Here is a 13,155-nt window from a genome sequence, read left to right as displayed (position 1 = left end):
TTTGTGTTCTCTGTCACATGAACATAAACTTCATGGGACAGATCAAGAACTCGATCCATTAAAAGGCAAAGTTGAAATTTTAACAATAAAAAATTCAATAAATTTACAAAATTGGGGATCTCCCAAAGCAGTTTCTAGTAATCCAGTTTTTTGAGGGAAGAATGTCTCCATCTAATTGATGAGAAATTTGGAAAATTAATCTAGGAATGGAACATATTCTAAAGGTTGTCTTAGAGAAAAAGTGAAGTGGGCATGTGCCTGAGAACAGTGCATTTCAAACTGGTCACTTTATTAGGTAACAGCATTTTTTTTTTTTTTTTTGGAGACAAGGTCTCACTCTGTCATCCAGGCTGGAGTGCAGTGGTGCAGTCATAGTTCACTGCAACCTTTAACTGCTGGGCTCAAGCGATCCTCTTGCCCTAACCTCCTGAGTAGCTGAGACTGTAGGCATCAACTGCTGAACTCAAGCAATCCTCGAGCCTCAGCCTCCTGATTATTTTTTGTAGAGACAAGGTCTTGCTGTGTTGCCCAGGCTAATCTGGAATTCCAGGCTTCAAGCAATCCTCTTGCCTCAGCCTCTCAAAGTGCTGGGATTACAGGCATGAGCCGCCTAATTGGCCCAGCATTTTAAAAATACAGTAGAAAGATGTAAGATTACAACACTTATTGTAGGTATTATTTGAAACTCCTTTCAGTTTTACATGTACGTACATATATACACGTTTGTATACTTATATTTATACACACATACACACATGTACATATTTGTATATGTATACCAGGTTATAATATAAAATGTATTTCTTATTGTAGATCATGGTCAAGAAAATTAACAAGACCACTTCTACTAGCACAAATATCCTATCAGTGGTTTATATAAATATTTCCGTAAATATTTATATGCCACACACTGTTGTGGGTGCTTGGGATATATCAGAGAATAAAATAGACAAAGAAACTTGTCATTGTGGAGCTTATAATAAGGGAAGACAGAAAGTAAATGTAATAAATAAGTGTTGGAAGAAGAAAAATAAAGCAGTTTGGAAAGGGGGAGGAGGCCAGTGTGGCTGAATGAGTCAGGGGGAAATGGGGTGAGCGGGGTACGATGTGTGGGCCAATGGGGTGAGCGGGGTAGGATGTGTGGGCCATTGATAGCAATTTGGCTTTCACCAGGGAAAGCGGGAATCATTGGTGCTGTCTGCACAGGGTCACTTGGGACTTAACAAACGCTGAAACGTAAAATAATAGCCCTTAGGAAGCTAATGCATTGCTAAGTAGAAGATAGAGGATCATCAGACACCCTGTGCTCAACTTTGAGTTAATTACCTCTCCCCTTGGCTTCCTGCTTTGGGGAGGACCCTGTGTCTTTGACTGTCCCTAAGGGCCACTGGCAGGACACCTAGTTCAATAAATAAATACTGAGGGAACAGGGAAATGCAGGATAATTGGCTTCACTTAAACATAAGAATGTACTAATATACCTATTGTTAGGCCAAATAGCCTAAAAAACTGAATTAGTAGTTGACCAGTCTCCCAGAAGCTTCCTGACTGGTTTTTGTCAGACTGTATGTAGCAGATGTTTGGAATATTTTTTAGGCACCTGAGGGTAAGAATGCTGCCAACTGCTGGTCAAAATCTTTACTGTGATTAGATAACATTAGAGTTTAATAAATATTAATGTATGCATTCTCTGATTTAGCCTTCCTAGAAATTTGTTTTACATAGTTCACTCCTGATAACCAGGCAGTTGTGTAGGTTTCACATTTATTTTTATTAATTGCAAAGAGAATGAGATTCAAGTCATTGTTCTTAGTCTCCCTTTAAGGAAGCGAAAATAGTAATAGATTTTTTTTTCCTTTTCTTCCTTCAAACAAATAGATATGTAATTCCTGTGTGCAAAAAGTAGTCTTTCAGGATATACAAATGAATTAAAAAGGGAGAGGTTGGTGGAGTGGAGAAAGAGTGGTTTGAGGGAGGGAAGAGAATTCAGGGCTTGAGGTGTGTGAGAGTGGGGTGCATCTGGGACTCCAAGGGGTGCAGTTAGCCTGGGGCGAAGCTTGCATTTGGGGCCTTCCAAGAGCTGAGTGGAAAGACAGAGGCCAAACTGCTAAGACTGTGGTCTTCGCTGTGGAGTTTGGATTGTATCTGAAAGGCAGTAGAAAGTCACCAGAGAATTGTAAGCAGGGGAGTGACATGATGAAATATGTGTTTCATAAAAACCAACTCAGTGTCTCAGGGATCCTTGGCCAAGGATAGACATGTTGTGGGGTAGCAAGGGGCAAGGCTTATCTGAGAGTTCAGTTAGGAGTCTATTAGTATAATCCTAGAGAGAAAGAGTCCAGACAAAGGAATACAAAGAAAAGTTACCTGGTTCAGTGGTCCTCAATCCTGGCTACCTTTAAACTTACTTAGGGAGCTTTTATGAAATACAATGTCCAGGCCCTCCCTAAACTGAGTAAATCAGAATACCTGGGAGCGGGTGGTTGATGTTTTTAGAGAGTTCCCTAAGGCGGTGCCTACCCACATCCAGGGTTAAGAGTCACTGAAATCTCCTTGCTTTGCTGCAAGTTTTTGAGGCCATGGTTTGCTTCTCCAGGTGAGCCTCCCTGTGAAATCCACCCACCAGGTAAAGATGGGCTGTTATTACAGCCATCGTGTCCAGGGACACAGCAGCCCTGTAAAATTGGCCCCCTTTAATGTAATCAGGAGAATCAATAAGCAGAATCTCCCTTCCCGTTTGCAGGAATCTCTGTCACCACAGGGAGGGGACTGAATCTTGGTTTGGACCACTTGCCCGCACACAGCTAACGTAGTTCTTTAGCAGTAAAATCATTAACTTTTCCAGGTATCTTTGTCCACAAGTGTGTCATATTTTAGAAAATCCAAGGAAGCTGGAAAATGCTTAAATTTTCTGACATTCCTCTAATTCCTTAGAATTGCATTTTAAAAAAACTAATTTCAGAGTAGAATTTGCATGGAGGCCTGGTTTTGATAGCATGTTGTCAAAGAAGGGAAGAAACCTGAGAGTTCCCACTGTGAAGACAGCAGGGACAGAAGATGGAAGTAATCACATCCTGTTTAGACACAATTACTGTTGCTCAACCAGCTAAGATCAACAGAGTTCAACAGCATGATGTTGGGGTTGGGGAATTTCTGTTCAACTTGCCGTTGAGGGGTAATGGGAAGAGACGGTCATCCCAATCATGCCAGGAGATATGCAAATATGTCTCCTGGACCTCATTCACCTGATGTGCAGAAATGCTTTGTGAACCGACAGATGACTGAAGCTGTTTCCAATAAAAATTTCCTGTTTCCTCCTTAACACATTTGTCTGTTGTTTGCTTAGAGAAAACCCAGGTATAAAAGTTTCATTGTATTTCCATTGTAATTTAGTCTCTAATGGCATTTTCGCCCAGTGGGGAATGTTTTTTAACAAATCATCCTCATAGTTTTCACACTACCACCCACCTATACTGAAGGGAAAATCATCCCCTCAAGCCAGTTGAGGCCCCTCAAAGTGAGCATTGAGCAGGTGTTAAGGTGACTGAAGTAATGTAATAGATACATGGTTTTCTTTAATATTTTAAGTTTTGTTCATTGTTACATACAATATTTTTAAAGGGAAGACTGTGTTGAAAGAAGAAACTTGCATTTCTGTTCACTTTTAATTCCCTCTCCCACTATGACATTTGAATGTAGAAAAGTTATTTTTTATATATATAATTTTTTTGAGATGGGGTCTTGCTATGTTGCACAGGCTGGCCTCAAACTCCTGGGCTCCAGTGATCTCCCACCTCAGTCTCCTGAGTAGCTGGGACTACAGGCAGAAAACTTGTTTTTAGGAGGAGTGGTTACTTGTCTGCCGGTTTCCACATGTGTTTATCTTGGGGATGATATTAGTAATCCACATTTTAGAATCCATATGAGAAGTAAATGAACTAATATGCATTCAGTGCTTCAAAAGGGCCTTACACACATTAAGAGCTCAATAAAATAAGCCATTGGTAGAACTGTTGAGAGGCATCTGGGAAGACTGCACGGAGCAGGTGACATTTTATCTGGCTCTTGAAGGATGAGTGAAATTTGAGCTTGAGCAGATGGGAAGGCACCTCAGGCCAGGGACTTCAGGCTAGTGTGTATGGAGATGAGCACAGGTGTAGTTTGGGTAGGATTCAGGAATACAAGGAGCTAAAAAATTAGGTTGGATGCCAAGTGGAAAGCCTTGAAAACCATGCAGAGGCGTCTAAACTTGATTTTTTTTTTAGGCAGTGGAGCTCCAGCAAAGTTTGTGAGAGAGAGACAAGACCAAAACTGTAACTCGGGAAGTTTGATGAGCCAGGGTTGGTGGATGCAGTGTTCTAGTTAGGAGATAAGAGTGAAAGTAATGGCCTGAGTCGGGGAGTGAAACTAGAAAGGGTGTGCCCTACCTCTGTGGTCCCCAACCCCCAGACTGAGCACCAGTACCAGTCCGTGGCCTGTTAGGAACCAGGGCACAGAGCTCTGCCTGCCCCGCATCCGTGGAAAAATTGTCTTCCATGAAACTTAGGAACGGGGCCCACAGTAGGAGGTGAGCTGCGACAGGTGAGTAAGCAGAGCTTCTTCATGTTATTTACAGCCACTCCCCATCGCTCACATCACTGCCTGAGCTCCGCCACCCCATTCAGTGGAAAATTGTCTTTCATGAAACTGGTCCAAAAAGGTTGGGGACCACTGTATCTGCCTAACTTGCATGTAGACATAGGTTCGTTTCATATTAAATAAAACTAAAATATTGATTTTTGTAAATCAGTGCTTATATTAGATTGCTAGTACTTTCCCTTGACTTGTTAATTGGAAATGGTGAGAGTAAGGTCAGGTATCTTAATTTCTAAAAAATAGGTGACAACTTTTAAAAGTTTTCTAATTCTAATTTCTTTCTACAGAAAGAGTGGGTTAAGTTCTCGTTTGTTATGCAGCCTAAGTTTTCATGAGTGGGCATTTTTTCATGTAAAATTGTTATACACTTATCTATTTCCCATGGTTTCATATCTGAAAGAAAGACAAATTCTCATCTATTCTAGGATGTAGAAACAGAAGGGTAAAAGTACTGGACCTCTGCAGTTCTTGAAAGTACTGCTTTTTAGCCATTGTGTAAGCTGTTAATTAAATTATCTGCTGAAGAAGCAAACCTTGCCTGTTCACATCATTTGTTTCTAACCAAGTGACCCTAAGGGTGATTATTTGACACAACTTTTTAGATCAATTTTTGGTCATTTGGGGGCATCTCATTTTCTTAGTGGTAGGAAATAAGAGAATTTCAAGACAGCAATATGCATTTGTATGTTCCTGAAATCACCTTGGACATTAAGTAAACACTCACTTTGCAAGGTATTATATAAATAAATGTAAAGGTTGTTTAGAAAAATAGTATCTTACATCTTTTATGCCTCTTGACATGAAACCATTTTTATAAAATCGGGAATGTGCTCTAAATAGGCGGCAAAATGGGCTAGTGAATTCGTGTCTAATTAATACTTTTATACACGTGCTGTCCTGGTGTCATGTCTGGCTGTAGTCAAAAAAGAGTGGACGTTGAGGATTTCTAGTTACCAATCATTAAGTAAAATACTAAGAAAAAAAAGCAAGCACATGTACTTTTAAACAATCTATTGTTCGATGTCTAACAATCTGTTCAGTAAAAATAACCTCTAAATGGCCAGAAGAAACGAGTTATTTAAAATGTTTTTTATAACAGACTTTTTTCTTTCCATATCTATTTTTTTGGGTGGAGAGAGAACACAAAGAGATAGGGAAAAGGTAATTTCCTCATTCTTTAAAATAAAATATTGAGCTTCTATGTTTTTCTAGCAATAAAATATAAAACTTTATGATTTTATTTAAAATTTCCCTAATTTCTTGCTGAGACAATGTGTGGATCTACATGAAAAAATGTTAAGCTCAGATAATTCACATTGGACAATTTTATATTTTCTTTTTTTTTTTTTGAGACAGAGTCTCACTCTGTTGCCCAGGCTAGAATGAGTGCCGTGGCATCAGCCTAGCTCACAGCAACCTCAAACTCCTGGGCTCATGCAATCCTTCTGCCTCAGCCTCCCGAGTAGCTGGGACTACAGGCATGCACCACCATGCCCGGCTAATTTTTTTTCTATATATATTTTTAGTTGGCCAGATAATTTCTTTCTCTTTTTAGTAGAGAGGGGGTCTCGCTCTTGCTCAGGCTGGTCTCGAACTCCTGAGCTCCAACGATCCGCCCGCCTCGGCCTCCCAGAGTGCTAGGATTACAGGCATGAGCCACCGCGCCCGGCCTGAAGTTCTTCCACATTTATGTCACTCAGTCCTTCACCACCAATGCAGTCTTGAATCTTGGGTTTAATAATACTGCTTTTATCACTACACTGCAAAAGATCCATGAAAGTCAACTTTGCCATTCCATTCATTTCCACTCTACTGCCATGGTTGTTTTTTAGTTTGGCTATTAACTAACTCATCAGAAGATGGCAGGTTGTTTTTTCTCCTTGGTATGCTCAGTAAGAACATTCCCACTTGCTTTAATGGATTTGTTTTCTTACTTACCTATATTTAAAGGCCAAGGAACTCATGAAATAATAAGTGAAAAACGCTTTGAAACCATAAAGTTTCAGGGGACAAAAGTAGGATGTGTATAATTCTACTGCTGCCTATTGGTCTCCCATCTGGCTCAGAGGAGAGATGCTTAATGAAAATTTGAATCTGGGATAGATTAAGCAATGTCCTTTATAAATGAGTGAATAGTCTTACATAACTAAGTACTCTAATGGCCCATGGAAGGTGGGAGGAAGAGTTGAAAGGAATATTCTTTGTGCAAACAGAGAAACTAATTAATGTACCTAGGACCTCGTCTATGAGTCAGTTTTAACGGGATTGTAAATATGTGCTTGAGTGAGTTTTTAACACAGTGTGTCAGTTGCTCTTGGCCTTTCTGTTTATCAATACTATCTACAAGATGTTAAAACCACAGGGAAGTCGAAGCTTTATTAGCCATTTCAGCCTGCCAAGATTGTGGGATTTATTGACTTCATGCCCTCACGTTACTTGACAGCCTGCACCTCTCCTGCTGGATTAATACCCGGTTAATACCCACACACCTGAAGGCACAACGTCACATTGGGGGCTTTTAAACCACCCGTCCCCTGGGTGTCAGAAAGTCTGTTACTTTGCTCAGTTAAATTCTATTCTAGGATGTCAGATATACTTGTGGCCTTTTGTTGAAGTGAAAAGCAACCAAGCAAGAGGCCAGCCAGGTTTAAAATTATTTAATCCCTCTTCAACTTTCTCGTTATGCCTTATTTTCATAACCATTTGTAACCAGAGCACTTCAGAAGCAGCACCTAGTAACTTAACTCCTGGGACCCCATTTTTATTTTTTTAAAGGAAAAATACATAATTACATACATGTGAAAAAATGCAAAAAGATGCATAAAAATTTAAACCATTTTGAATTAAGTGGGTTTGTTTGGGGTTTTTTTTCTTTTTTTGGCTTATCTATATTTTCTACAGAGGTCATGTTTTGCTTACATAACAAGTTTATTAAGGGAAAAAGAAGCATACTGAGGACATGGCTAAACAGTTCTTTCTTCTGTTCTGTTCTAGAAATTGAAGCCAAGGAAGCATGTGATTGGCTACGGGCAACGGGTTTTCCCCAGTATGCACAACTGTATGAAGGTAAGCTGGGAATGACATCCTTTTTAATTGGCATAATTATAGCACTTGGTTCACGATCATTATTGATCTATGACTTATTTCCAGAAATTTTATTATTTAAATATTTCATTTAAAAGAATAATGTAGGGCAGGCGCTGTGCCTCACGCCTGTAATCCTAGCACTTTGGGAGGCTGAGGCAAGAGGATCATTTGAGGTCAGGAGTTCGAGATCAGGCTGAGCAAGAGTGAGACCCCTGTCTGCAAAAAATAGAAAAATTAGCCTCATACCTGCTTGTTGTCCCAGCTACTCGGGAGGCTGAGGCAGGAGGATGACTTGAGCCCAGGAGTTTGAGGTTACAGTGAGCTATGATGACACCACTGCACCCTAGCCCGGGCAACAGAACAAGACCCTGTCTCAAAAAAAAAAAAAAAAAGTAGTAAGCAGCTAAGACCTCCACCACTCAAAAGCCAGCACCTTGATAATAACACACCCATGCACTCTCCCAGTCTGTCCCTCTGCCATGCCTACCCAAAGTAACCATGGTCCTGAAATCTGTTTATACTTTTCTTGCATTCCTTTCATATAATTTGATTGCATTTCCTGAAAAGTATATTTTTATAAAATTGTTTGTATCTTTTTACCAAGTGTATCATGCTGTATGTAATCTGATGGGATTTAATGTTTTCATTTAATATTGTAAAGATTCTTCTATACTGTCATTGTTATTCATTTGCTTTAACTGTTTTATAATACTCCATGGTGTGGACATATCCACACTCTGGTGGGCATTTCGACTTTTTCTGTTTTGCTTTTATAACCTGTTCTTTTCTGAACATTCTTGTACCTATCTCTTGTAGCACATGTGTAATAAGTTATCTTTCCTGTATACCTGGGAATAGAATTACTGGGTAACAAAGAATATGTATGTTCAGTTTTATAATGCAAGTTTTTCTGAAAGAGCTTATACAACTTTTCACTCCTACTGATAATATGCAAGGATCCTCACTTGAGCCCAGGAGTTCGAGGCTGCAGTGAGCTATGATCACTCCACTGCACTCCAGCCTTGGTGACAGAGCAAGACTCTGTCTAAAAAAAAAAAGAAAGAAAGAAAGAAAGATAGGAAAGAAATAGAAACTTACTGATTTATAAGAACTTTTTATTCTAAATACTAATCCTTTGTCGATGGTGTGTCGTAGGTATCTTTCCCCCGGTTTGTCATTAGGCGTTTTACTTTTCTTTTGATAAATATTATTTTTGCTGCGGCACTCAATTTTTTAATTAAGAAAAATGGACCTTTTTAAAGAAAATATTGGGATCTGGGCTAGATTCTTGCTACTGCTTTAGTGCCCTAGGGATTTCTTGGATGCTGAGGCTAACAGGTGAAGAACACCTCAAGTCTGGCTCTAGTACCCTGAGGCACATGTGCTCTGTGCTTGCTGAGATGAATGAGCTGTTCACTGAAATAGGAGTTTTATTATACTCTATGAAATCAGTTTAAAACAATTACAGCTGTGAAGTAGTGAATTCCATTTTATGGGTAATTTTCAAACAAAGATTATGTGAATAGTGAAGTGATTTTTAATTTACAATACCTGGTCTTCCTCATTGGAACCCAGATTAATTACATAATATTTTTCCATAAAGATGGATTCTGAATGAATTTGTTAGATTATATAAAAATATTTTACTATTCCTCCATTTTGGAGAGTATTTCCAATTCCTTTGTTTTTTTTTTTGTTTGTTTGTTTTTAAGGTATTTGGAGTTGCTTATCTTTCCTTTAGAGAGAATTTTCGACCTGTTAACATTCAGGAGGGCTTTGGAGGGGAGAGGAGCAGCATTCTATTGGATTTTCAATTCACAGCTCTAGTGGAGATAGGGAAAGATAATTGCATTTGCAGTGGGACTAAATTGGCTGTCCTTTTGTTCTCCTGTTTAGAAATTAAATTTCCTCCAATTATGCCTATTTTTGGTGTTGATTTGCTGCCAAGTGGCTCTTTCTTGTGATGTATGTTTGCTAAGACCCAATTCCAGTCTCTGTCCCACTTTTTTCTCAATCCTAAAATGCAGACTGCATTTTCATTACATTCGGGGTCCCTTCATGTTTATGAATCCTTTGAAGCATAAACTTACTTTTGAGGTACGCTGCTTATTGTTCCGGAAATCTGGGCTATCACAGCTTCCCTTCATCCCGCCACTGTGTGCAGGGGGAGTACATACATCCCATGCACCACATACCAACCCACACATTCCTTGCCTTCCTGTTTAGCTTTATTTTGGTACTTAGCAATTTATACTTCCTGCCTTTCAACCCAAGCTGGAAGTTGGGTTCAGAGAACTTCTTCTGTACATCAATAAACTATCATCTTTTAAAAGCTAGCCCTTTCAGAGAAGTGTCTCGGCAAATAAGAGACAATTATTAATTTAATTGTTTCTCTCCTTACTTGAATTTAGTCCCTACCAGATTTAAAAACAGAAAAAAAGAATTGTGAAGTAATCTGGATCAGAAAAGTAATCTAAAATACAGCTCTGAGTACAAGAAGTTAGAAATTGCTAAAATAACACAAGTCACTTTCTCCCATATATGGAACAGGCATGTGAGCTTTTCAGTTTACATTTACAGGTCTGATGTTATAATAAAAAATATATTCTTTAATATTGGCTCTATTATTTAATACTTAGAGCTCTTGGTGTCTGTCCATAGTGAAATACAGTGTCACAATCATTAACCAGTTTTAGTCTGTCTTGCTTCATTTACTAATACTGTAGTTTACATTCACTATTTAGCCTCCTCTTGTATTTCTGCTGTAACGGTGCCACTGATCATTTGTGTAAGAGAGATGTGGTCTATAAATTAATAAATGTAATCCTGTGATACTCAATTTTATATATTCATAAATCTTTGGGCTATAGCTACCTCCCTGGTATGCCTATATTATTCAGAGAACAACATCAGTAATCCAACTCTAGCCCTCTGAAAAAAGAATAGGCTATAAATTAACACTCCTTATGATAGTTTGTAACACTGTAAAAAAAAAAGGTACTCTCTAAGTATTATCTCTAGAAAATATTTAATAGATTGCTAGGAATAAGGAATTCCATACCATTCTGTAAAACCAGTGATCAGGAGTTAGAAACAATAAGAACACAGTGAACAGCCTATGCATGCCCAAGAACTAAAACATTACTAATCACCTGCATCTCCAAAACTACTGATGGCCTTGTGCATTACCATATGCAGCATTAGCCATTTTGAAGGCCAAAGGGATTTTTTAGATTATGGTGATCCCGGTTTCCTGCTTGCCCACGCCTGGCCCCCAGAGCTGCACAGAGGCACTCTTACTCTTGGTACTGTGCAAGCAGTTCTTCTGGGAAGGCCCATTATTTACCCTAATAGCTGGAACTCCAAAGCGAGAGATAACTCGCCTTTATCTAGTGGCAGTTTCAGAGCCGTTGTAAATTTTCACAGTGGTGCTGTTGGTCTTTCTCCTCTGTGCTCTTGTGTGAATTTATCTACAAAGGGATCTTTTTAGGCAATACAGAAAAGGGAATTCTTCCATTGAATTGACTGTTTGCCCCTTTTCTGGTTTTCAGTTGTGATACAACTTTATTGTTCAGAGAGAATTGAACTCTTCTTCAGATTAAGGGATATGGGATTCTCTTGTTCTGCACCAAATTTATAGCTAGCCTCTTTTGTTTTAGGGGGAATTATGTAAATGCCTGAAAAGCCATATTGAAGTGCTAGTATTTGTTTAAAAATAGCATATCTCCAATTCTCCTGAGCTCTTGATATCATGCAAATGGATCAGATTCCATTTACTACCACTTGCCATTGTTCTGGAGATCTTTACTTGGCCTGGAGTTTTTTTGTTTTTTTCCTTTGTAAACTCATCCCTGATCACATGTGAGCAAAGACACACATTTAAAAAATAAATCAAAAAAAAAAAAAAAAAGAAAACCACCTCAGCCACGTTAACAGGGAATATCCTTCTGGAATTCATTCTGGCTTAAATTTCCATTTATAGCAGGGGTTTATTGCCTACTGATTTGCTTAAAGGTGGAACAGTGTTTTGAACCACTTCTCTTTGACAAGAAGCAGTGAGTTTCCAGACACCGTAGAGCCTGTGCTGCTTTAGGACACTGATCCTGAGTCGCTTTATTCTCCCATAGAACTTGGTAGGGAATGAGATATCCTGCCCACAGTATGTTCTCAGTAAATTGCTTTGGACATTTTTTGCCCTCCTTTGCTAAACTGAGCTACTTGGCAATAACCTAGGTGCTCAATAAACATATTTGTCTTTATTTTTCTTATAGATCTCCTGTTCCCCATTGATATTTCCTTGGTCAAGAGAGAGCATGACTTTTTGGACAGAGATGCCATTGAGGCTCTATGCAGGTAACATGCATGCTTTGTTTTGACTGTTTTTATTTTCTTTTCCATTTTTTAAGAACACAGTAATGATCACTAAGGTTGTGTTTGCTTTTGTTCTAGCTAATTATGCTAGGTCTTTGATTAGCAAATAGTATAGTGATTTACTTTGCTATAAATCATAAGCCTTTTCATTAAACATTAAGATGCCATTATTTGGTATTGCCATTAAAATAGCATCCACACTGTCTGGGCAGGTACTCAAACATACCATTCCTTATTTGATATGATACGATTGCGGAAACTGGTAGCTTTCAGGTGATTTGGAAACTTGGAATAAGGTTTTTTAAAAGGGTGATGTGATTGACTGCACAGCCCTAACCGGGTACCGCAGCAGAGTCAGGACTGCTATTATATTGCATGGAAGTTCAGCACATTCTGAGGAATAAAAGGGGGCTGGAGGTTATGACATATAGAAACAGGACCATCCCTTGAATTCCAGGAAAACTCTTCTGACCCTCTTCAGTTTCCCCAGGTATAAAATAAAGATAGGATTAAATAAGGCTATAAAATAACTCAGCACAGTCTTTAACATACAGGAAACAGACAGTAAATGATGTGAAACATGAATAAAACTGTCAGAAATTCTTGTTCTTGGTGCTGGTGGGTCTTCAAGTTGAGTAGCAGCTTGTAGTTTTAGTGAAGTGGAAGTAATAAAACCTGTAGGGGACAGGACACTGATGACTCTTGCAAAATAAACTCTTCATGATTGTTTTTTTGTTTGTTTGGTTGGTTTCGTTTGGTTTGAGACAGAGTCTCATTCTATCACCCCAGTTAGAGTGGAGTGGCATCATCATAGATCACTGCAACCTCCAATTCCTGGGCTCAAGAGATCCTCCTGTCTCAGTCTGCCAAATAACCAGGACTACAGGCACATGCCACTGCACCCATCTAATTTTTCTATTTTTAGTAGAGATGGGGTCTCACTCTTGCTCAGGCTGGTCTCAAATTCCTGAGCTCAAGCAATCCTCCCACCTCAGTCTCCCAGAGTGCTAGGATTATAGACGTGAGGCTCTTTGTGACAGTTTGATTCATTTTAAGTTATTC

At 39.0% G+C, this 13,155-nt stretch overlaps 1 protein-coding gene across 2 annotated transcripts in view; it reads left to right on the top strand.

The window, feature by feature from the left end:
- The window catches only part of DLC1 (DLC1 Rho GTPase activating protein), a 144,433-nt gene that overhangs the window by 109,817 nt on the left and 21,461 nt on the right, over positions 1 to 13,155 (top strand). For both annotated transcript variants that reach the window (XM_045535836.1, XM_045535837.1), the window contains exons 2-3: positions 7,630 to 7,701; positions 11,994 to 12,075. In XM_045535836.1, the coding sequence (XP_045391792.1) occupies positions 7,630 to 7,701; positions 11,994 to 12,075 (154 nt within the window). The remainder of the gene's footprint in view (positions 1 to 7,629; positions 7,702 to 11,993; positions 12,076 to 13,155) is intronic.

This window comes from Lemur catta, chromosome 22 (genome assembly GCF_020740605.2).
Source record: "Lemur catta isolate mLemCat1 chromosome 22, mLemCat1.pri, whole genome shotgun sequence".
Classification (NCBI taxonomy): domain Eukaryota; kingdom Metazoa; phylum Chordata; class Mammalia; order Primates; family Lemuridae; genus Lemur; species Lemur catta.
The sequence above is the reverse complement of the archived record's forward strand: the minus strand, read 5'-3'. Positions and strand labels throughout refer to the sequence as shown.